Source organism: Babylonia areolata, chromosome 5 (genome assembly GCF_041734735.1).
Source record: "Babylonia areolata isolate BAREFJ2019XMU chromosome 5, ASM4173473v1, whole genome shotgun sequence".
NCBI lineage: Eukaryota > Metazoa > Mollusca > Gastropoda > Neogastropoda > Buccinidae > Babylonia > Babylonia areolata.
This window is the reverse complement of record NC_134880.1, coordinates 13,527,278-13,553,121: the sequence shown is the minus strand read 5'-3', so window position 1 is coordinate 13,553,121 and position 25,844 is coordinate 13,527,278. Positions and strand designations below refer to the sequence as shown.

Genomic DNA, 25,844 nt, shown 5'->3' with positions numbered 1-25,844 from the left:
CAGGTTAAACATAATCAGAACAGTCCTATGCTTCTTCCAACCACACAATGATGACAGACATAAGGGAGGAGAAAAGGAAAGCTAAGTAAACCTCACTGCCAAGCAATATATCTGAAAGAAAAGATATCAAATCTACAAACTACAATAAACAGCACTACATGACTGAAACTACAGTATCCACCCCATTCCCAACCCCATCTACACTTAAAACAAACAATGAGAGATGTGCCAGATTCAAGTATGGGGAACAGCTGACCTGGGTACATGAGTGTACCCTGTAGATACACACCCCACCCCACTGAGCCCAACCCACCAATGCACTCTTCTAACCAAGACAAACATGACTTTATCCAAGATCCTGCTTGACACAGAATCTAAGAGCCAATGCTCAGACATCTCAAAAGAACCCATGCAGGAGGCTGTGATTTTCAACCATTTTCAACCGACACTCTAGCACACACAGCAACAAGTTGTTTGCACAACTATTAATAGCAATACCTCATCATTCCTGTTATTTTTCTGAAATCACTAACACTCAAGATCAGATCTTTCAGAGCTAGATGGTCTAATTATTCTGCTTGATATTCAAAAGTCATGCATCTTGTGTTTGAAACTGAATGCAGTAATTATGTGCCTATGTGAAGGTGCAGGGAAATGTATGCAGTGTATGTATTCACACATGTGCTTGGTGGGTGTGTCCTCAATGTGCATCACTGCATGCCCTCAATGTGCATGTGCTCAAGTGTGTGTGCATGCATGTGTGTGTGTCCTCAATGTGCATGTGCTCATGCATGTGCATGTGCTGTGTGTGTGTGTGTGTGTGTGTGTGTGTGTGTGTGTGTGTGTGTGTGTGTGTGTTCATAAGCAGAGTGATTGTTTTTCTGAGTATTTGTGTTTAATGACATATGATTAAATTCACCATTTTTTGTGTGTGTTTAATGTCTGTGCATTGAGAAACAATATAGTCTATCCTTTGAAGAAAAATTAAATTCAAATATTGTATTGAGCCATATTTTGTATGGAATGCATTGTATTGTAATTTGTATTGTACTGTATCACTATCAGAGAATTTGTATTGTATTGTATTGTATTGTATCAGAGAAGAATTTCTACATGGAATTTTTATGTTGCTCTCCCTGGGAACAGAGAATAGCCATAATCCCCTTTTCCTCTTTTTTTCTGTCTGATACATGTAATGATGGACATGGTCATAAAAACTGTATCATCATATTAATATTACACGCTCTTTTATATTTGTGGCTTTTTCTACAGAATGTCATCAGGGTAGCTTTACTGCTGCTGATGGGGTTTTTTTTTTTGTTTTTTTTAATGCACCTGGTGCATGCTGCACAAAAGAAAATGGGGAAAAATGAAAAATACAATGGGTGGAACAGAATATGCAATAAAACAGTAGAGTTGTGTGCAACATACTTTATACATCACATATGAATGTGTAAGTTACCAACACAAAACAGACTGAAAGTGAAACACACACACATACACACTTTCATACAGATGTTTTTGTTGCCATGGTTTGAAGGCCTGTTCTATGCAGTACTTAATGGGCCATAAAAGCTTTTGTTCACATTGTGTGTGTTACCTGCCTTTAGTCTTTCGGATGAGATGATAAACTGAGATCCCATGTACTGCATCCACTTAGCACTTGTAAAAGAACTACGCAAGAACCAGGCAAGATTATGTACAAAAAGAAGAAAAAAATCACTTTGAATTTGATAGTACAAGTACAACAATCACTCTTGCACAAGTTCTCAAGTTGCAGACAGAAAAAAAAAAGATGAAAAAATACAGGATGCACTGCATTGTGGTGACTCTCTCTCCCGGGAGAGTACCCTGAATTTCACACAGAGAAATCTGCTTTGACAAAAAGTAATATAATACAATAAAATACAATATATTATACCATACAAATAGTCTACTGATAGACATGGTACAGGTTATTCATAAGAGACTGACAAAGTGACCAGAAACGTATTCCTACAAAGCCCGTCTAGCTAAACCACTTGTTGATATATCGATCGTGTGTGAGATTCTACAACCACAGCACCTATCTTGGCTGAGATGTTCACTCAGGTGTGGTGGACTCGGTGTCTCTCGGCTTTCTCGAACTGCAGCGAACATACCTGTCACTAGCTGACAGTCGTCAGAAGACGTTCCGTCCCCTTACAACTGACCATGATCATATTTTCAATCAACTAAACTGTTGTCTGCACCCCAAGATCTGTGCTTATGGTCCAATCAGGCTTCTGCAACGGACCAGGAACATGAAACCAGAAAGTAAGATCTGGTCCCGTCTTTTCCTGTCACACAGCTGCTGGGACACTCGTCTGCGGTCGTTGTTTTCTCAAAGTTATTTCCCTTCGTGTACTGCTCTATGGTCAGGCGAGAACGTCAAAATGTCAAGAGAGAGGGAGGGGAAGGGGGAGGAGGTAGGGGGCAGGAGGGGCTGGGGGCGGGGGGTGGGGGTGGGTGGGTGGGTTCGGGGGGTTGGGTGGGTGGGCAGGCACTGGTCGACATGCAGACAAACAGAGGCTGGCAGAGAAACGGGAAGACAGACAGAAACTGAGACAGACGAACGGAAAGACATAACACCAGACACCGCGACACAAAGACAGCCAATCTTCATACCCAAAGGTGCCGTATTTAACCTTTATAGAATTATAAACAAACTGGATTCCTTTCTTTTCACCTGGCGTCTCGTTCTGATAAGAAGATGGAAAAACTGACTGAAATGACATGATAAATAAATGATAAATGTTAAAACATCTTAACTTTGAAAGGAAAAAGTCAGTAGTGTGTGTGTGTGTGTGTGTGTGTGTGTGTGTGTGTGTGTGTGTGTGTGTGTGTGTGTCACTGTGTGCGTCAGTGCCAGTTACTGTGTGTGTGTGTGTGTGTGTGTGTGTGTGTGTGTGTGTGTGTGTGTGTGTGTGTGTGTGTGTGTGTGTGTGTGTGTGTGTGTGTGTGTGTTCAGTTCGTCAGTTCGTTCTTTTGCTTAACGTCTATCCATATCAGTTTGTGATCAGTTTCAGACGAAAACCCATCATTCCCCCACCTCACCCAGGATGAGTGCCTTAAACCATGACTACTTTCCCTGTTCCGCTCTCCTCAATTAGCTTTTTTTAATAGAAAAAAAGAAAGAAGAATATAATCACTACGAAATAAAATAAACTGACTAACTAGTCAACCAGTAGAATTACAACAAAGAGCCATTTGGTTCCAACAAGTGTGTGTGTGTGTGTGTGTGTGTGTGTGTGTGTGTGTGTGTGCGTGCGTACTGTGACGACAGTGTGTGTATGTGTGCGTGTGTGTGTGTGTGCGTGTGTGTCAGCGTGCCAATGGCATGTGTGTGTGTGTGTGTGTGTGTGTGTGTGTGTGTGCCTGTGTGTGTGTGTGTGTGTGTGCAGTGTGTGTGTGTGTGCCGCGTGTGATTGTGTGTGGGTGTGTGTGCCGCCACGGTGTGTGTGTGTGTGTGTGTGTGTGTGTGTGTGCGCGCGCATACGTCAGTCGTAGGTATACGTGTGTGTGTCTGTGTATCTGTGTCTGTGTCAGTGTGTGCGGTATGTGTGTGTGTGTCTGTGAGTGTGTGTCTGTGTGTCTGTGAGTGTCTGTGTGTATGTATACGTCAGTATAATTACGTCTGTGTATGGTTGTGCGCACACGTGTCTTTTTATGTGCGTCTGTTTCACTTTCGATTCGTAGCGTACGTTGTCAGACTGTATCATGATACGATTTTTCCTTTCAAATGTGCGCCATTTCCAAGAAACAGCAGGGAGGGAGGGGAGGGGGGGGAGGAGGTGACTCCGTCGCGGTGCCGGGGGTGGTGGGGTAGGCTCAGAACGGTGAAGAGGTGGGTGAACACTGCGTGTGAGACGGACTGAGAGAGAGGGGGTGGGGTGGGGTGTGGGGGGTGGATGTGGGGATGTGGGGAGGCGGGGGATATGGAGGGAACGAGGGAGGGAGGAAGAGATCCGGAGACGGACTGAGAGACTGACTGAGAAGGAGGGAGTGACTGAGGGAGGGAGATAGGAAGAGAGAGACAGACGTGCGGAGACAGAGAAGGAGGAGAGACTAGAGAGAAAGAAAAGTGAAAGAGAGGGCAGGGAGGGAAATATCGATAAAGAAAGAAAAAAAAAAGAGAGACATCGACACGAGTGGACAGGAAAAAAAGAGAAAAAAAAGGAATACCAATAAAGAGCTGAGATATACAGACAGACAGACAGATAGAGACTGATAATCAAACAGAAAGGCAGCCACAGCCGGGAAAGAGGCAAGATATATTCTGTAGTAAAAACCACGCTGCACATGGCAATGTAAACACATGCACACGTACATACATACATGCACACATACATAGTACACACACAGAGAGACACACTGAGACACACATACACTGACGCGCACGCACGCACGCGCGCGCTCGCACACACACACACACACTCACACACACAACCACGTGGCACGCTGCAATGTAAACACACAATTAAACACACACACACACATATACACACATACAAATTCACTGACAAACACACAAGGACACGCGTGCGCACACACTCGCGCGCACGCTAGCATGTACACACACATACAAGCATATATCACGCTGCAATGTAAACACACACACACACACACACACACACACACACACAGACGCGCGCGCGCGCACACACACACACACACACACACTGGCACACCACAACTATGCTGCACACACACACACACGATCGCGCGCGCGTCCAAGCGCACGCACACACAGACACACAGACACCGGTCCCAAAGTGCCTGTTATTTCCACAATAGGCAATGATATAATCCAGCCAACTGATCAGTGCAAGTACTTGGGTATATTATTTCACAAAAGGAACATTCCTTACGCCCAAGAGCGACTAGCCAAACAGACATCAAAAGCAGCACATTCCCTCCGACGAATCGTTAAAAAGCAACATATTCGTTTGGATTTTGTTTTCTGATTCGCTTGTTTTACCTATATTATCATATGGATCCGACATTTGGTTCCCATGTGCTTCAGCAAAAACTACCAGTTCATTCAATACAGGAATGACAGATTTCTTTAGAAACTATATTTCTTCGAAACATTCACATGAACAAATACATATAAAAGTTTGCAAACTGCCGGTTCTAGGGGTACATTCTAAAACAATGAATCTGCCAACTCTAGCAGAATTGGGCAGATTTCCAATTGGAATTCATAATGCATGCAGAGTTCTTGGCCACTGGACTCATATTCTGGATGCACATGATGACAGCCATATCGAAAAGGTCTATATATCAATGATGAACCAACCGGACACAATTTAAATACTATTTGTAAAGAATCAGTATTCTTCACAAGTGTAGGCTTAGGTCATGTTTGGATTAATGAGTCGACATCTAGTAACAGCAGACTTAACCGAATTCACATTACGTCAACAACTACTAAGAAATAGATAAATACAATTCTGGAGACAGAGGAAAACTGAAAACAACAGATTAGACTTCTACAACAATTTAAAAGAAACGATTATCAAACTGAGAATTATCTAACTGATAAAATCGATCCTGCTCACAAACAAGCACTTTGTCAACTCAGAATAAGCGCACATTATTTAAATATCGAACGAGGAAGATAGGCAAATATTCCCAGAGATAATTTGCGAAATCATCTAATTACAACTGTACAGCAGTATGATCATCAATCAAATGTGATCACTAGAAAAATACAAAACAATATCCTAAAACCAAGTGATTTATTCAACTGCGATGACAAAAAACACTCGCTGTGTATTTCATTGCATGCGTATTAGATGACCGTTTATTTCTTTGTTCCTTTTGTTCTTTGTTGTGTCTGTTAATCCTTCGGGATTTTATGGCAATAAATGAAGTCGAGTCGAGTTGAGTCGTGTCGAGTCAAACACACACACACACACACAGAGCAGCCACTAGCGCAGCAGCAGCGATGAGCACAGACGCCGCGGCTGCTGCTGTTGCTTCAGGTTCCGAGTGTCTGGCACTGAGTGGTTATCGCTCAGTTGACGGGTGGGGTGGGACCTTGGAGATACACTCTCGCTGCCAACATGGCTTACTCCTACTCCTACCAGAAGGCGGAGGAAGAAAAAGAGGTAAGAGGAGCTCCGTGTCGTACTCGTTCTCTGTGTCTCTGTCCATGTTTACGGTTGCTAGAAAAACAACAACAAAAACCTCAGTTTAAGGTGTGTCGATCTGGAGTAGGCACGAAGCAGTTCTGCATGTCATTGCGCTCTCCAGACTGAGGTGGGCCTAAGGCTCAGTCAAACTGCGTTATTGCCGTGTCAGGGAAAAGGGTTTCGTGGAATCACTGACTTCTGTTTTAGTTACGGAGTTTTCTCGGAAAACGGCTAAACAACGTGTGTACTATGGGGAAAAAACCCCCCAACCCAACAATTATCCCGGGAAAGGAAAAGAGTGTTTCATTGGAACTTCACGCGAGTTTTGATTATCTTCATCAGGTGTAACGATCGTCCCATATGGTTAGCTCACGGTTTGTTCCGTCTCAGTCTCTCAGCTGTTTCTTGATCAAACCAACATTGCGTGTGACAGCTTTGTGGTGGAGCGAAACACCCACTCTGTTCTCAGGTCAACATCACATCCACTCTGTTTCCATGTCAGTTTCCAGATTCAAACATTCCACCGTGACAATCGGCCGCCGCTCTTTTTCTGTCTCTGGGGAGATCTCCCTCTTTCGGCCAAGTCAAATACCTGGACTCACCTCTATCGATACTCTTCCCGTTCATAGTTCATCTGGCCTTCTGTCTACATGCATTGAAAATTTGTGTCTTTCGTCTCTTTGTTTCAGGGTTATATATCTATTTGTGTTTGAAACTCGTGAGTGATCTGTCTCCGCACAAGAGTCAGCGCTACATAGATATACGTTGTCAGTATCATTATTATTATCATTATCTCATCATCTTCTCGTCTTCTTATTCTGGTTCTTGTTATCAAAGGTATCATTCTTATCAAGTCAGTCACTCTACACCCTTCCTTCACCTGTTATCGAACTTGTCTGTGCACACAAACAAACAAACATAGAAACACACACACACTGCACAGACAAGCGCGCGCGCGCTCTGTTGGAGCGTCGGACTTTCAATCCAATATGAAGGTGCTGAGTTCGGTTCCACTGAGTGTTAGCGTTTAGTGAACGGATGAGACTACTTTAATATTTGCCAGGAAGATCTGGTAGCCGAACTGGTAGGGTCTTAATTTCTTTCGTTTGTGAACATAGTAAAAAAACAACAACAACAACAACAACAAGAAAAAAACAAAAAAACCGCTGAAAACCCGCCCACGTTAAAGATCCAGTAATCCATGTCAGCATTAATGACAAAATCCAGTTTGAGAAAACAGCGCAAGGCTGAATACTGTTTGAGAAATGCAGAGGACACTTTCCGAACTGGACACTGAAAACTGAAGAGGAAGACGAGAATGACTGAATCATCGTGAAGAGTGGGGTCCGACATGATGTGAAACCGCGACACAGGGCGAGGATCAAGCGTAAGCCTTTGCGGCTTAAAAAAAACAACTAGTTACTGCCTTCGCCCACACACAAACAGCCATCCATAGTTATTATTTTTGTTTTCTTTTTGATCATACTGTCTGTGGGGAAGGGAAATCAAGTTTCAAAACAGAAACTTAACATTGTATTATTTTCTTTTATTTTGATCAGACTCTGTGTGTGTGTGTGTGCGTGTGTGTATGTGTGTGCGCGCGCGCGCGCGCGCGTGTGTGGTTGTTGTTTTCTTGAAAGGGTGAACAAATTTCAAAACAGAGAACTATTTCTACTGAACTGTTTTGCACGGAACTTTAAATTGCATTTGTTCGTTATTGTCTATTGGCTAACCCTATCGGAACTGTAGTTTGCTCTCTAAGTCTCATTTGTCTGGAGAACAGCAAAGACGTTGATCTGTTTGGACAGATCGTAAAAACAACAACGAATACAACAACACCACACACACCACCATTCGCAAACAACATTGCCAACAACAACGCCTGGAACAATAATAATCACAATAATAATAATAAGAAGAAGAATCATTATAATAGATAGATATATAGATATCAATGTTAGCAATAATGATAATGATAATAATAATATTATCATTATTATAGTTTTGTAATCGAAAAGGCGTAGCCAATCATGCCTACAGGTTTTGCTGTAGAATGGTTCGTGTTTTACCACAGATACTGACTTTTATCATAATAGTTCCTGCGTTCACTGCGACGGCTTCTGTATCTGACTTTATTATTATTATTTTATTAATCATTCACAGTGTACGTGGGTCCATACAGACCTCCATGAAATGAAAAAAGTGACAAACGACCCTCCTTCACAGTCAGAACAACTGATCAGGAAATCATAGTTCTGGGTCCAGTTCGTATGGGATTTCAGTTGGCGGGGGGTGGTGTTTGGGGAGGGGGAGGGGGGGCGTTCTTCGGTCACCTCTTCTTTGCATGTTCGAGACACACACACACAGAGAGAGAGAGAGAGAGAGAGAGAGAGAGAGAGAGAGAGAGAGAGAGATGCATCTTTTCACATTGTAAGAAAAACAACAACCGAGTTTATTCTTTAAGGTCTAGTAAGGTCTGGGGCTTTCAGGAACACACACACAGATTAAAAAAAAAAGATATCCACAGAGAGGGGGGGGAAGGGGGGGGGGCAAGAAAGAAACATATAGATGGAGACAGAGGCACAGACAGACAGAGACAGAAGCAGACACGGACAAACAGAGACAGAGACAGACAGACGTAGACACAAGAGAGCTTTCATGTCCATATTGATCAGGAAGATCTCAGTGTTTCTCTGTCAAAAGCAGCATGACTAATCAGTCCTAGGGCACAGGAAACTTGATCCGTGCTGCGTGCAAGGGGAATGTCGAGCCGTGCCGAGCTTTGTTTTCACAGTCGGCATTCTCATCGATCCGCAATGTACTGGCCTACGCTCCTTACTTACAGAATACTTCATTATCATCTCCAATAAGAGAAATTAATTTGTGGTTTTAAACACGTGAACAACGCACATGCATGCATAAAATGCCTCATGACATGTTAACTGATGCGCGATCTCCCCTACATACGCTTCTTGCTGACAAAATACAGAATACTTTATTATTATCTCCAATAGAGAAATTAAGTTGGTGTGTATAACACTTGAACAATGCACGTGCTTACATAGAATGCATCATAACATGTTATTAACTGATGCGCGATCCCCACAACATACGCTCCTAACTCACATAATATTTCATTGTTATCTCCAAAATGAGAAATTTGTTTGTGTGGCGTGAAAGACCTGCACAATGGATCGATATGCATGCATAAAATGCCGAAAGGGCACACAAACCTGAATAGCTTCATGCTCTAAAAACCTGGCTAATGGCTCAATAATTATAGAACAATGCATTAAACTGAAGATATCTGCGCATTAAAGCAATTATATCGATGTAAACTGTCAGCCTGGCGCAACACTGGGCACCACCGCCATGTTGGGCTTGTCGCTCTCTAGAAAGAGACAGAAAGTGGTCAGTCGGGACGTCACAACTGTGGGGAAACGACCACGGATTCTTAAAAAGCCCGTGGAAACGACAGGTGTTCTGTGGTGCAAAATGTAGTCTCATCACATTCATCTTTTTCAAAAGCCGTGACAATCAAATCATTGTTTCTGCAACATGTGCTGTCTTTTGGTTCAACGGGTTGGGCAAACACGCCGCAGTTTCCACCAACGGCACTCGCAACTTTGATCTCTCTTTGTTGTTGATGTTTCAGTAGCTTGTTTAGTTCTTCGTCCGGAAACTCGGGTTCAAAATTTATGAAACTAAGCCAGATCCATTCAAACATTGTCCCCGCACAGTTCATTTGAAAAGTCCGTGCACAGTATTTTCCAACGAAATCGTTTCGATCTACTACACTCACAAAGTGAGTCTACGTGTTTGTGACGTCACAATCTTGTTGATAATGTCGGTCTCCATGACTGCTCGATGCTTCACATTTAGATATAGGTTTTTCTTCTTCTCGAGATACACATTTATTTGTTTTGAAAATTATTGGATGAGCCATCATTTCCTAAAAGCCGTTCATGTAAACCATAAAGCCAATCTGGGTATACTCAGTTCCCCCTTTAACACGTTAATTGATTGATCCCCTCTACAATCGCTCCTTCCTCACGAAATACAGAATACATAATACTTCGTTATCATCTCCTATAAGAGAAATTAAGCTGTGGCGTAAACACAAGAACAATGTGCATGTATGCATAACAGGCACAAGATTGCTAAAACATTAACTTGGAAGCAAGACACACATACGATAATCAGTCTCTCTCTCTCTCTCTCTCTCTCTCTCTCTCTCTCTCTCCCTCTCTCTCTCTAATCACAGATGACAGGCATAAAACAATATATCAGTCTATAATGAAACATAGACGTATAAAGTAATAACAGGCCATCCAACAGTATGACAGATTACGCACATTTTGTACACTTGCAATTATTTTGCGAGTCACGTCTTTAATTCTAGTTGTTCAGAAGTTGAATTGATCGTGGCCATGAATCTGTATTCACTTCTGATTGTTTGGGATTTCGTAACACGGAAGCGATTGACTGAAGCTAAAAGTTGACAATGACTTGCAACCCCCTGGGTGCTACCGCACTTGCTGCTGTGGGCTTTGACCTGTTAGCATCTGGGACGGTTCTTACCGCTCTCCGTTTTATAATAGGCTGTATCTGTTTTTTGCTTGTCTTGACCAGTTATTCGATGTCTCTGTTTTTTGGTCTTTGTCTCTTCTCTCGTCCATATAATCCATTTGCCTTCAACATACCTTTCATTTTTATCATATCTTGCTGATTTTGGTGATTTGCTTTATTTCATTTATTATTGTTACTGTTTTTGTAAGAGTTCTTCTTCATCTTTTTCTTCTTATCACCATCATCATCATTGTTAATCACTACTTTTTAGAAAATAAGTTTTGTTTTAGAATTATTTCAAATTAACTGATTAATTATTCATTTATTTTTGCATCAGCCAATCCGCGCTGCACGCCTTGAAAGTGAAACTGAGCCCAGTGACTGTCACTGTGTATTCTCTCTTCCACACAGCGTCACCCCCTCAGCCTTCTCTCCGAACACCACCCGCTCTCTTAGACCCTCTCTCTGTTTCCCGGTCTGTCTGCATATCTGTCTGCATGTCTGTCTGTCACTCTGTCTGTCTGTATGTCTGTCTGTTTTCAGCATCACTTTCATGGAGTTCATTTGATAGTGATGGCATGTACTTGTTTTTCTGTATCACGTTGTTTTTGTTGTTGTTGTTTTTAATGTTGTCATATATTACTGACGAGCACGGTAGTTCGTATAAAGAGCGAGGACGGGATTAACCCCTTGCACAAGACCACAGGACCAACGCCTTGACCACATCACACAACCCCATGGATAAGACCACAGCCACAAACAACTTGACCTTAAGGGCGTGAAGCCGATAGGTCGTTTAAACTCAACTCTACAGTTAACCCCTTGACTGATGGGCCCTAGCAGAAAAAAAAAGATTAGTGTGGTATCAATTTTAAGTGCAGTTACTGCCTTTTCCGCACTACCAAAGTATCGATCTCGCCAAACAAAAGTCATACTGTCCCAAGAGGAAGGAGTCCAATACCAGTAAAGGTGACTGACACCCTGACCTCTGTGTCAGCCCGGACTGTCTTCAGTGACAGACCTTCACTGACGAGAATACTCGTCAGCCCAAGCAGTGAAGTGGTTAAAAAAAATCAGAAGAGAACGCAAGTGTTTATCTGTCTATTATCCTCGAAAATGAATATTATTAATTATTTACACTGTCACACCTTCTGTTTGCGCGCGAACAGTATTTGAAGAGGTGGTTATTCATAAATTTTCCTAGTTCTTCATTTTTTTTTCACTTTTTATTTTTATTTTTTTATTTTTTATTTTTATAGAACGTTAGATTTTTCGTACCTCAATCCCTGTGACCCCAGAACATATTTCCAACACTGCCCCACTTATGAGGATCTACGACGCCAGTTCTGGCCCTAGGGAGTAGAGCTACAGGCACAGCTTTGTGGTGACCGGACTGACCTGGAGAAAACCACGGGCTTCGTCAGGGCGACGAAACTTCAAGTCTGACGTATCCGAACAATATCGAACTCTGAAGAAGAAGTACCTGAGTGTTTCCCCTTCACATGCTAATAGAGTTGTGCATAGTAATGAAGGATGAGTATACCGCTTTTTTTCTTTTCGTTTCTTTTCTTTTCTGTTGACTTGCATTTTAGCGAGCCTACAAACTTTTTCTCTGATTTAATTGTTTGAAGCAGAAATCAAAGACTTTTAACTTGAACTTAACTGAATTGAACTGAGAACAATGCTTTAAAATCCCAAAGAAATAAAACAAAAAAATATTGTCTACACTTGCGAATCACCCATGCCTCCGAAATTGCAGAAGAATATCTTCTTTTTCTGCTTCTTTCGTGGGCTGCAACTCTCACGTTCACTCGTATGTACACGAGTGGGCTTTTACGTGCATGACCGTTTTTACCCCGCCGTGTAAACAGCCATACTCCGTTTTCGGGGGTAGAAGACTATAGAGTTTCTCTTTTCCCCAAACAGCTCAATGACTACTACACAGCAAAGATTGAGAGAATGGAATGGTTATTAACTTTGTTTTATTATTGTATGGGTCATCTGTGGTCAGGTCAGGGGCATAGCCCTTGCTACTGGTACCATGTAACCCAGTACTACCTGCCGCATGTGATGTGATGGTCGTCCGCCGTAGACTGGGGCAGATGCAGCGCCCGTATCCTCCCACAGCGTCAGAGCAGCCCTTTTTAGGGACAGCACTGCTCTCCCCACACGGGGAAGGGGAAATAAAAGGATCCCCAAACAAAGCCTGCATCACCTAGTACCTGGTAGAAAACTGCACTTACTTGGACATCCAACACTAGCGGTCGAAAACAACAGAAGAAAAGAACCAGGAGTCATGCCCTGACTCTTGGTGCCTGGAATGTTCGCACCATTTTGGACAGAGACGACAGACCAGAAAGGCGCACAGCGCTCATTGCTAGTATGCTTGATCGCTACCATGTGGACATAGCAGCCCTGAGCGAAACCAGGTTTGCTGGTGAAATCCAGCTGGAGGAAGTTGGAGGGGGCTACACCTTCTACTGCATTGGGAAGCCAGATGGCACCCCAAGAACCACAGGCGTGGGCTTTGCCATACAAACCAAATTTGCACAACAGCTTGACAGCCTTCCACGTGGGATAAACGATAGGCTGATGACCCTGCGTCTGAAGCTGTCCGAGGATCGCTTCGCCACAGTCATCAGCTGCTATGCCCCGACGATGACCAACCCTGATGACATTAAAGAATCTTTCTACGAGGAGCTCAGCCGCACCATTTCAGCGGTTAACAGAAAGGACAGGCTGATCATCCTTGGGGATTTCAATGCCCGCGTCGGCGTGGACTTCTCGTGGCCAAAAGTCCTAGGACAGCACGGCACTGGCAAGTGCAACTCCAACGGACTGCTTTTGCTCTCGCTCTGCGCGCAGCATGGACTGACCATCACCAACACCCTCTTCTAACAAGTGGACAAATACAAGAACACATGGATGCACCCCTGCTCCAAGCAGTGGCACATGCTGCACTATGTGATTGTCCAGCAGAGGGACAGAGGTGATGTTTCCATTACACGTTGCGTAAGAGGAGCAGTCTGTTGGTCGGACCATCGCCTGGTACGCAGCAAGACGAACATCAGACTTGCACGCAAGCTCCAACCAGCCAGGCAGAAACCCTCTAGGAACCTGAACATCCACCGCCTCCCTATCACCAAGGACGTGCTGCAGCAGCAAATCCAAGCAGCTCTCTAAGAAATTCCTGCATCGACTGATGTAGAAGAGGTATGGAACACCTTTAGAGATGCTGTGTACACAGCAGCAGCTGACACACTCAGCTTTGTACAGAGGAGCCACAAAGACTGGTTTGACGAGAACGACTCTGGAATCTCCAAGCTCCTGAACACACTGCATATACGGCATCAGGATCACATTTCCAATAAAGACTGCCAGAGGAAGAATAACCAGTACTTGTAAACCAAGCAACTCGTACAGAAGAGGCTGCGTGAGATGATGAACACCTGGTGGGAGAGAAAGTTCGAAGAGCTTCAGTCCGCTGCTGATGCTCACGACACGAAGACCTTACATGATGGCCTCCGAGCTGTGTATGGGCCGAAAGTCACAGGATCAACCCCTGTCCGAGCCTTGGACCAGACCACCCTCCTGACAGACAAGAAAGACATCCTTGCCCGCTGGGCAGAGCACTTCAACACCCTCCTCAACAGGGACTCGTCCGTATCTGACGAGGTAATTGCAGCCCTCCCACAGCTACCAGTCAGTGACTCGCTAGCTGCCCCTCCCACCAAAGTCGAGACCCAGAAGGCCCTGAAGCTGACAGCGTTAGGAAAAGCACCAGGAGTGGATGGAATCCACACTGACATCTACAAGTATGGAGGCGAATTGCTGACAGACAAGCTGACCGCCCTGTTCCAGTTTATTTGGGAGAGAGGGGAGGTCCCCCAGGATTTCAAGATGCTTGTATTGTCCACATTTACAAACGGAAGGGAGACAAAAAACATCCTGCGATAACCACCGCGGAATCTCTCTCCTCTGCATCGCCGGCAAGATCTTCGCCCGCATCATACTGAACAGACAGGTTGACCATGTCTCCAACACAGTTATCCCTGAAGCACAGTGCGGCTTCCGCTCAGGCAGGGGAACATGTGACATGGTGTTTGCCGTACGCCAGATGCAAGAGAAGTGTCGTGAGCAGAACAAGGAGCTCCACATGGTCTTTGTAGACCTGACTAAGGCCTTCGACACGATTAACCGCCGTGGTCTGTGGAAGATCCTCCTAAAGTTCAGCTGCCCAGACAGCCTAATCCAGCTGATTGCGTCATTCCACGAAGGCACGCAGGCGAGAGTACAGGAATATACTGACATGTCAGTTCCGTTCCCTGTGGTAAATGGAGTGAAGCAGGGCTGCGTCCTGGCACCCACACTGTTCTCCATTCTCTTCTCTGCCATGCTGACTGACGCCTTCCAAGACTGTGACCGGGGCATCTACATTCAGTTTCGCACAGATGGCAAACTTTTCAGCTTGCGGCGACTCCACGCTAGGTCCAGGGTGCTTGAGGCTCTGTTGAGAGAGTTCCTCTTCGCTAATGACTGCGCGCTTGCTGCACACACCCATGAAGACATGCTGTTCATTCTGGACAAGTTCTCAACCTCCTGCAGGTGTTTTGGACTCACCATCAGCCTCAGCAAGACTCACCCCCATCTGCAATCAAGATTGATGACACAGAGATCAAGTCAGTCGTCAAGTTTTGCTACTTGGGCAGTACCCTATGCAGCAACGGAGCCCTTGATACAGAAGTGACGCTGCGCATCGCCAAGGCCAGCTCCGCCTTTCGCAGACTCAGCAACAGGCTGTGAAAAAACAAAGGCATCAGGCTCAGCACCAAAATCAAAACCTACAGAGCTGTTGTGCTGACCACCTTGTTGTACTGCTGTGAAACATGGACGACGTATCGCCGTCACATTCAACAACTTGAGCAGTTTCACGAGATGCCTACGAAAAATCCTCGGCATAAAGTGGCAAGACAGGGCCTCCAACTTCCAGGTCCTAGAGAGGAGCGGCCTACCCAGCATCGAAAGCCTGCTGACCCAGTGCCAGGTACGGTGGACAGGACACGTTGTCCGCATGACAGACAGCGGGATCCCGAAGATGCTACTGTATGGCCAGCTGAAGGAAGGCCACCGTGAACTTGGAAGACCCTGCAAGTGCTTCAAGGACACCTTGAAGACAAACCTCAAAGCATGTGACATAGACATCGCTTCCTGGGAAACTGATGCCCTTGACCGCTCTCGCTGGAGTATGCTGTGCTCTAGTGATATAGAGACGTTTGAAAACAAGAGAACGCTGGCCATTAAGGAGAAGCTTGAGCGAAGGAAGCAGGGCTCAGCTTCTGGAGACGTTTTCCCTTGCAACACCTGTGGGAAGTGCTGCGCATCCAGAATCGGCCTCTTCTCCCATATGAGGACACACACCGACAGATAAGCCTGCCTGCCGACTCATCCGTCAGTCCTACGGGAGACTCCATCATTATTATTGTCTGACAAAAGGGTCTCGAGAACTAAAATCTAGCCACGTATCACACAATTAACAAGATTCATGTTGGAAAAATAGACAGAAAAAAATGAAGAAACAGATGGAATAGACACGGACACAAACACAAACACACAGACACAGACAGACAAACAGACTCTGTGTGTGTGTGTGTGTGTGTGTGTGTGTGTGTGTGTGTGTGTGTGTGTCCGAAATGATGTCACATGCAGCATAATCCATGCTTCCAAAGAAACAACTCACGTGAAGTGACTGCAGTCTGCTTTACTTGCTGAATGCTTCTGCGAATGTTGTCTGATACGATACAGCCACGCTGTATAGTCAGCTGTTATGAAACGCACACGCCTGGGACATCTGTGTTCACAATTAACTGATCAGCTCTAATAGTTAGTGCACTGGCCCAGCTAATCACGGTCTTTTCTTTTCTCGTTAGCCTTTCAACCTTTCGTATTGACCCTAGGTGTCAAAAACGGAAATATCTATAGCGTTAATTAGTGCTTTATTACAGAAAAAAATTGTTTGTTTGTTTGGTTGGTTGTGTGTGTGTGTGTGTGTGTGTGTGTGTGTGTGTGTGTGTGTGTGTGTGGCCGAAGTTTGTATGCTCGTACATGCACGTACATGCACGTGCACTGTTTGTATGTATGCATGCACACATGTATGTATGTGTACATGATAACAGGCATATGTATGTGTATACCTATGTATGCAGCCTATACATGTCTTCCCGCCCACCTGCATTGGTGCAGAAAAATTGCTGTTGGGAGACAGGGGTGGGATGGGGGTTGTCGGTGACAGAATACAGAATGGTTAACATCAAATTTTGGCACCAGTTCTACTGTTTTCGACGTACAGCTGGGTTTGGATATATTGGGCGTGGTTCGCTCTCTATAACTGCTTCATTTTGTGCACCCAGGACTCAAAACCCATGAACACAAGGTAGAGACGAACAGACAGACACAGAGACACGCGCACATACACGCACATATATACGCGCGCGCACACACACACACACACACACGCGCACACACACACACACACACACACATACACACACACAGAGTGCCGTACGTTCACAGTTTTTAACCGAACTACCAATTCAGTTATGTGTGCAAATCATTTTTAGCTACGATTCACTTTTGTTCTTCGAATGCTTAACAAAGCATGTGCCACTTATGAAGTAATCGCGCAGGCTACAACTTAAACTGAGTGCAGTTTGCTCAGTATATGTTGTTTACGATGTGTTTAGTGTATTAGGTATACAGAGTAGCTGAGTGTATATGACTTTACAAAGTATGATGTGATATCTATGATAAGATTTTGTATTTGCTTTTTTTCAAAAGTTATTGGAACAGTGGTCAACACAGTAATAAACCATCCACCCATCTCTCTCTATATATATTAGATTTCTTCCATTTCTTTGCTGCATTTAGGATTCCTTCTCGCACTTTGTCTTTAGAGTTTGTGCACGTGACAGCACGTTACAGCAATCGGAGTTTCATTCTGCGGGGAACCTATTGATCAGTGGCCCAGCGGTAATGCGCTTGACCAGGAAGCGAGCGTCTACGTGTTCGATTCCCATAACATACGGACCCAGATATCTGTTACACCCTTGAGTAGCCGTCTCGGATGAGGCGATAAACCGATTTTAAAAAAAAGAAAAAAAAGGGTGGCGCTGTCACTTTAGCGACCCGCTCTACCCTGGGAAGAGCAGCCCGAATTTCACACAGAGAAATCTGTTGTGGCAAAAAGAGGAATACAAACCGAAGGCTAGTGTACACAGATGAACCTACGGCAACAAAAAAGGTTATCTCTGGCAAAATTCTGTCGAAAATTCCACTTTAATGATAAAGGTTAAGCAGGATATGTGCACTGCTTAGAAGGAACTGTTTAGATGGCTGTGTGTTGCTTATGCTTAAAGTGTGTACTGCTTATGCTTAGTGTGTGATGCTTATCCTTGGTAGGTGCTACTTAGTAGGGAATGTGTGTTCCTTGAAGATGCTTAGTGCTTAACAGCAAATTTGTGTTGCTTAGATCTGTTTGAGTTAGTGCTGCTATGGGCTTTTTAGTCGTGTTTATTCTGAGGTTAAAGTATACATTCTATAAAGTATGGAAAAAAACTACTCCACGTGGCCCTGCTATTGGTATGAGAACAGTGTGTGTATGTAACTGCCTGCAACATAATCCATCCTTTCTGTTCTCTCTCGAACCGCCACCCCCCCCCCCTCACCCCGACCCTCCGAGCCCCCAACCCCCAACCGTTTTTTTTTCTTCTTCTTTTTTTTCACTCTAAAACAAATACGCTTGCAGACAGGAACTAAAATGGTGGTTCCTGAACTGTGGAGAGCAGCCCGAATTTCACACAGAGAAATATGTTGTAACAAACAGTAATTAAATAAAAAAAAAAACAAAAAAAACAACACCAACAGAACCTCTAAACTTTATTTGTCATCTAGACTGTTTCGAAATATCAATACAAATTCTCGTTAAATGGCAATGCAATCGATCTGAAGCAAGAAAGAACCGCACTTCTTCTTCTTCTTCTTCCTCGTTCGCCTCCCATTAGGTGAGCAGCCCGGTGTCCTCGATGAAGGCTGCCGTCCGTCGCAGCTCCTCCATGGTGCCGTACAGTTTGGCTTCCACTGCTGTCGGTGTTGGTCAGTACTTCCTCCTGGATGCTGCATGCGTTGTACAGTCTTGAAGGATGTGGTCGGTTGTCATTGGTCAAAGAACCACACTGATAACATAATGTGTCATTCGCGGAAGTAGGAGGAGAAGTTGGAGAGAGAGAGAGAGAGAGAGAGAGAGAGAGAGAGATTAGAACTAAAAACGTATTCATTCAAGGATTCACACACACACACACACGCACACACACGCACACACACAAACACACACACACACACACACACACACACAGATTCGTACGTACGAAAACGGGTGTTCCATGACCCGCTTGCAACTGAGGCCACACAAAAAAGGAGAAACAAACAAACAAACATACATAAACACAGAGATTGACAGATGGATTGGAGAAAGAGAGGTGTGGGGAAAGAGAGAGGGAGAGGGAAGTTTGGCAGAAACAGGAGAGAGAGAGAGAGGGGTTGAGTGTGGCAGAAACAGAACAGGGCAGAGAGAGAGGGGGTTGGGTGTTGGCAGAAACAGAACAGGGCACAGAGAGAGGGGGTTGGGTGTTGGCAGAAACAGAACAGGACAGAGAGAGAGAGAGGGGGTTGGGTGTTGGCAGAAACAGAATAGGACAGAGAGAGAGAGAGGGGGGGGGGGGGTTGGGGGTTGGCAGAAACAGAACAGGACAGAGAGAGAGGGGGGGGGGGGGTTGGGTGTTGGCAGAAACAGAACAGGGCAGAGAGAGAGGGGGTTGGGTGTTGGCAGAAACAGAACAGGGCAGAGAGAGAGGGGGTTGGGTGTTGGCAGAAACAGAACAGGACAGAGAGAGAGAGGGGTTGGGTGTTGGCAGAAACAGAACAGGACAGAGAGAGAGAGGGGTTGCAAGATGGGAGGAGAGAAAGGGCAGAGTTGAGAGAGACAGTCACTACGACACAAAGACAGGCAGACAGACAGACAGACAGACAGACAGACACACACACACACACACACACACACACATAGAGACAGAGACAGAGACAAAGAATAAGCGAGACAGAGAGAGAGAGAGAGAGAGAGAGAGAGAGAGAGAGAGAGAGAGAGAAACAGAACTTTTATTTCATTACAACAATCAGCTTGCAGCTGGTTCACTGGCCCACACACACAGAGAGAACCAGGAACTCCAAACGACCGAGCTCCTCACTGTAAAGCTCTGTGAGGAGGGAGGGAAGCGAGGCTTGCAGAAGCACTGTGCCATGCCGCGCCCACGTGGAAAGAGCAAGTGTGTGTGTGTGTGTGTGAAACATGACCTCCTCGCCCTCAGTCAATACCCCAGCTTGGGACAAACCCACAACATAGGCTGTTTGTCGGCAGCGATGCCACCATCACCATTCGTTTCCCGCATGGAGACAGCGTTTGACATTTTACCTCTTCGGCAACTGCGCGGAATCGAAGACAGTTGAATATTGTCGTGAGACGCGCAGCACGAAAGAGAGAGAGACAGAGAGACAGAGACATAAAGAGAGAGAAGGCAACGACAAAAAGATAAAGAGAGATAGATTGAGAGAGAGTGAGAGAGAGAAGGCAGAGACACACACACACACACACACACACACACACACACACACACACACACACACACGCTCGCTTTTTCTGTCCTCAGCATCTGCTGGTCTCTGGTTTTGTGGAATCAGCTTCCTCGACAGTGTCCTGTTTCGGAGTTAAGCTTTGTATCAGATGTGTCCTGTTTCTTGGAGCCAGCGTTGCCGAATTTGTCCTGTTTCTTGGAGCCAGCGTTGCCGTATTTGTCCTGTTTCTTGGAGCCAGCTTTGTCGATTTTGTCCTCTTTCTTGGAGCCAGCTTTTTTGAATTTGTCCCTTTTTAACCAGTTTGTCAACTTTGTCCTATTTTTCTTAGACCAGCTTTGTCATAAATTTCCCATTTTTTGTAGACAGCTTTGTCAATGTGTTCCCTTTTCTTGGAGTAACATTTGTAAAAAACAACAACAACAACAAACAAACAAAACAACAACAACAACAACTCCCATTGTTTTCTTATTGTCAAAATTTCTCCATTTCTTGGAGTCATTTTGGTCAAATTTGTTCTTTTAATTTCGCGCGCGGAGTCAGTCTGTCTCTTTTGGTGTAAACGGTGATGTTACATTGTTTTGTTTTAAGGGTTTCCTTTATATAATCGGCTTGCAATACAATAAAACACAATACAACACAATACGATATAACAGGATACAATACAATACAATACAATGCAATACAATACGATACAATGTAGCACAATGCAGAACAATACAATACAATACAATACAGTATATCTTTATCAATATTATAAAACAAACAAAAAAATTACCTACATATGCACCCAAAGGTTCGTCACATAATCCAGTCTCTCAAACCACACAGTCCGACGCACAGCACATAATAAACATAAAACAAAACGTCAGATATGGAATCAATTAACAGTGTTGTTAGTGCATGCATACACAACTCATTATTAAAAAACCTGCTGGTGTGTGGTTACAGGCTCGCAAACTCCGCGAGTTGTTCAAGGGCCGCTTCTCTGACGACGAGTCTCTGGAAGTGCTGAAGGAGCAAGGAGGGCTGAGCGATGCTGTCGACTTCATTCTCAACAGTATGTATACTCTCTCTCTCTCTCTCTCTCTCCCTGTGTGTGTGTGTGTGTGTGTGTGTGTGTGTGTGTGTGTGTGAGAGAGAATAGATTTTATTGTCATGAAACCGTAAGGTTTATAAGACACAAGTGCAATGGTAAATAAATGAATGAATGAAAAACACACAATTAATCAATCAGTTAATGCAGTAAATTGCAGCAGCATTCATAAACAAATTTTCCTAATCTTGTTTGTATATATTCATCATCTGTTAGCATCACCTGACTGGGAATATTTCCTGTGTTATTCGAATTTTGAATATCAATAAACCATTTGTCTTGTCTTCTCTCTCTCTCTCTCTCTCTCTCTCTCTCTCTCTCTCTCTCTCTCTCTGTGCGAATAGCGTGTGCGTGTGTGTGTGTGAGTGTGTGTGTACGCGCGCGTGTTTGCTCTGTGTGTGTGTGTGTGTGTGTGTGTGTGTGTGTGTGTGTGTGTGTGCGTGTGTGTCTGTGACAGAGAGAAAGACAGAAAGAAGAAGAAGAAGAAAAGAGAGAGGGGGGCGGAGGATGGGGAGGGGGGGTACACGGGCAAACAAACAGACTAAAAAACAAAACAAAAAAAACGCACCCCTCTCCCACCCCCCTCTCACTCCTCACCACTCAATCTCATAACCCTCCAACATTCAAGCCACTGATCTAAAAATATATTCTATTTTTAGATCAGTACATTCTACCACATCCATCCACCTATGTGGGAGCCAATCAGAATGACTGCTGCCTCTGTCTGACAGGTGACCCAGTGGAAGTTCGACGCCTTATCAATGATAGGAACGAGGTAAATATATCATAATACATCTCTTTTTCTTGTTGTTTCGAAACATTGGTTTTTGGAAAAGTTATAATGCCGCTTTGGCATGTTTTCATGCTGCACTCTCGAAAAGAGAAAAATAATATATGTAACCAAGCAGAGAATTCTTGTCTATCCTTTAATACAGTAAATCATCATTAGTTCTTTTGTACCGTCCCCTGATAAACCACTCGGGAGCACGGCTACATATAATACAGCAAATATATAGAGAAAAAAAGGAAAACGAAAAACATACCCAAGACCAGTCTCCAGATGATGATGACAATGACGACGATGGAAGTGTTGATGAGGACGACGATGCCGATAATAATGACGACGACTATGATGATGATGATGGTACTGACGACGACGACGACGACGATAATGGTGATGACGTCGACGACGTCGCTGATGTTAATAATGATGACGATGACGAAGACGATGCTGATGCTGATGTTGCTGTGCAGGCCCTGGTGGAAGCGCTGAGGAAGGACTCAGCCTACATCCAGGAGACCCTGACCCAAGGGCTGGAGGCCACCATCCGACTCTTCTCCTGCCAGGGCTGCGACAACTACTGGTGGAGAAAGGTGCCCGTCAGGAAAGAGGTGTGTGTGTGTGTGTGTTTCTCTGTGTGTGTGTGTGTGTGTGTGTGTTTCTCTGTGTGTGTGTGTGTGTGTGTGTGTATTTCTGTTTGTTTGTGTGTATTTCTCTGTGTGTGTGTGTGTGTGTGTGTGTATTTCTGTTTGTGTGTGTGTGTTTCTCTGTGTGTGTGTGTGTGTGTTCTGTGTGTGTGTGTGTGTGTGTGTGTGTGTGTGTGTGTTTGTGTGTGTGTTTCTGTGTGTGTGTGTGTGTGTTTGTGTATGTGTGTGTTGTGTGTGTGTGTGTGTTTGTGTGTATTTCTGTGTGTGTGTGTGTGTTGTGTGTGCTTGCTTGGTGGTGCGTGTGTGTGTGTGTGTCGGAGTGTGTATGTGCGTGCGTGTGTGTGTGTGTCGGAGTGTGTATGTGCGTGCGTGTGTGTGTGTGCGTGTGTGTGTGTGTGTGTGCGTGTGTGTGTGTGCTTCAGTGAGTGTCCGAAAACATCAAGTCGATACGAACCGGTTGGATTCATTTGATATATTATTTAGTTATTTCATACTCGTGTGTTGATCATTTCAGGTGTCCACGTGTAAAATCTGCAAGACGAAGTACGACCCTGTTCCAAGGGACCAGGAATGGGGACTGGCGGAATATTCCTGTGTGTGTGGTAATGTGTTCTGGTGAGTAGTTAGTAGTAGTTCTGCCTTCTTCCATCTCTGTGTATTGTTAATTGATACCTTGTTCCGTTTTCTTCGAGTTTTCAGCTGCCGGTGGATTAAAACAACACCAACAAAACAACAACAACAACAAAACTAAGCCCCAAAACAAACAAGCAAACAAACAAACAAAACCCACCTACACGTTTTAAGAAAAAAAGAACCGAAAAGCGTCATTCTCGCTGCATCTTCTCTGCAGTCTTCCGTTTCCTATCTCCCAGACGTTTTTTTTGGTGTTTTTTTTTGTTTGTTGTGTAAACAAAGTGAGTCTATGCTTTAACCCGGTGTTCGGTTGTCTCTGTGTGTGTGTGTGTGTGTGTGTCTGTGGTAAACTTTAACATTGCCATTTTCTCTGCAAATACTTTGTCAGTTGACACCAAATTTGGCATAAAAATAGGAAAAATTAAATTCTTTCCAGTCATCTTGTTTAAAACAATATTCACCTCTGGGATGGGCACAAAAAAATTAAAAAAGAAGCCAAATTATATGCAAACTGAATTTACTGTTATATTTATATTTTTTTATTCTCTAAACTTGGCACTTTGATCTGATATTCTGACACAACAACAAGAGCAGTCATTTTTATCATTGTTTGTTCAAACATGAACTTCTTTTGCTAAGCATGGAAGTTACATTTATTTTGCATGTCTTTGGTGCAGATAGTAAAAAAGGGAAATTAATTTGTAATAAATCTTGGGGGCTTAATTTGCTTTAAACTGATCTTTCTCATCTTAAACATTACATTTTAAAATTATACTCAATACATAAAAAGCTTGTGTGTTTTACTCTTAGTGTACAGGGCTTTCACTATGTTGTTCATTCGCCCAAGTGGTCTTTTTCGGAAAATACTAAAATCAATACGACGAGTGGACTTTATGGATCTATTGGCTGAGCCCTGAAGGTCATGGGCAAAAATCAATTGCGTACACATATTTATACATATTCAAAGCGCGTGCTCAGTATTCTTCGCGAACGCGAACGACGCCATTTTGTTTCAAGTTGTTGACCTGCCCGTTCAATCTTGTATTCAATCGACAATACACGATAACATGTGATGGAAAGTTGGAGAAGGAGACCGTTAAATATTTATTCAGAGAAAGATTTGTGAACGCCTCATCACTTACTGGATTATGCCAAAACTGCCATAAAAATATCCATAGAATCAGTCGGAATTCACAGTTAAAAATAATAAACCATGAGAGTTAATACCCTTGAACTGATGAAACGCAAAAAAATTCCAGTCTTGATTTTTCTCAAAATGAAGTCCTTTTCACTTCATATGACGTTTATAAGTATTTGTACTTGGCTCTACATGTTATTAGTTTAACAAAATACTCAATTTTCATATCAACTTTAAAACTATAAAACTAGAATGAACATAAAGAGAAATTGAATCGACCGTGTCAACCGGGTGAAACTAAACTTGTACATCTATCTAGATCCAGAGAAAACGGCTAAATGTTGCCGTGTGACTGCGGCGATAGCCACGTCTCCTTTACCGCGGACTTAAAAAGAATTTTTAATTGCTCTTAAAGATTTTTTGAGTGCCCAAGATACACCAGAATAATATGATTTCAACAGCGTTCTCACTGCGAATACCACAATCGATTTATCGCCCTTTAAAAAAGCATGTTTATATATTAAATTTTTGAACGTCAATTAAAGAGCCACGGTAGTGTAATGGATAAGACACTTTCTTCTCATTCGAACTCGCGGGGTTCGAATCTGCTGCTACATTTTTTTTTCTTTTTCTTTTAACCCGAAGCTTTATAATAACAAATACAGAACACATTTTAACGATTACATTTTTTTTTTTAAAGTGTATCACAAGTGAGTCTTGAAGGCCTTGCCTCTCTTGTTTGTTTTTTGGTTATATGTTTTTTTGGTTGTTGTTTTTTCCCCACGATGTTGAAGAGAAATGAACTTCTCACCCAAAACCTCCGCCAGCAATTTTAGATAGACTTGCGGTGGGAAGATGATGTTTGTTGTTTTTTTTTGTTTTTTTTTTAAAAGAAGGTTTTATTGCTATGCATTTGTTGTGTGTGCGTTTGTGATATATGCGGTACTCTTGTGCTTGTAATATTCACACATCACAGACTTCACCACACTTACTTTCTCCTACTCACTTGTGAGATGATAGATATATTCTCACCTGGATTCTGAGGGAGTCAACCACGCTGAATTTCTCTTACCGAGATGATGAAAGTTACTCCGTCCGGCTCATTCTGATTGTAATCTGCACGCATCACAGACTTAATTAACCA

The 25,844-nt window shown here is 43.7% G+C and overlaps 2 protein-coding genes across 3 annotated transcripts in view; one reads left to right on the top strand and one right to left on the bottom strand.

The window, feature by feature from the left end:
• The window catches only part of LOC143281948 (endothelin-converting enzyme 2-like), a 37,793-nt gene extending 35,482 nt beyond the window's left edge, over positions 1 to 2,311 (bottom strand). The window contains exon 1 of one of the 2 annotated variants that reach the window (XM_076587264.1): positions 2,066 to 2,311. The gene's annotated coding sequence lies outside the window, so the exon portion shown is untranslated. The remainder of the gene's footprint in view (positions 1 to 2,065) is intronic. The other variant, XM_076587263.1, reaches the window with a different exon arrangement.
• A 3,751-nt stretch (positions 2,312 to 6,062) lies between these two features.
• The window catches only part of LOC143282378 (shiftless antiviral inhibitor of ribosomal frameshifting protein-like), a 22,275-nt gene continuing 2,493 nt past the window's right edge, over positions 6,063 to 25,844 (top strand). Inside the window, exons 1-5 of the mRNA XM_076587995.1 lie at positions 6,063 to 6,134; positions 21,357 to 21,465; positions 22,233 to 22,276; positions 22,756 to 22,893; positions 23,444 to 23,544. Of these exons, the coding sequence (XP_076444110.1) occupies positions 6,090 to 6,134; positions 21,357 to 21,465; positions 22,233 to 22,276; positions 22,756 to 22,893; positions 23,444 to 23,544 (437 nt within the window). The 5' untranslated portion in view covers positions 6,063 to 6,089. The remainder of the gene's footprint in view (positions 6,135 to 21,356; positions 21,466 to 22,232; positions 22,277 to 22,755; positions 22,894 to 23,443; positions 23,545 to 25,844) is intronic.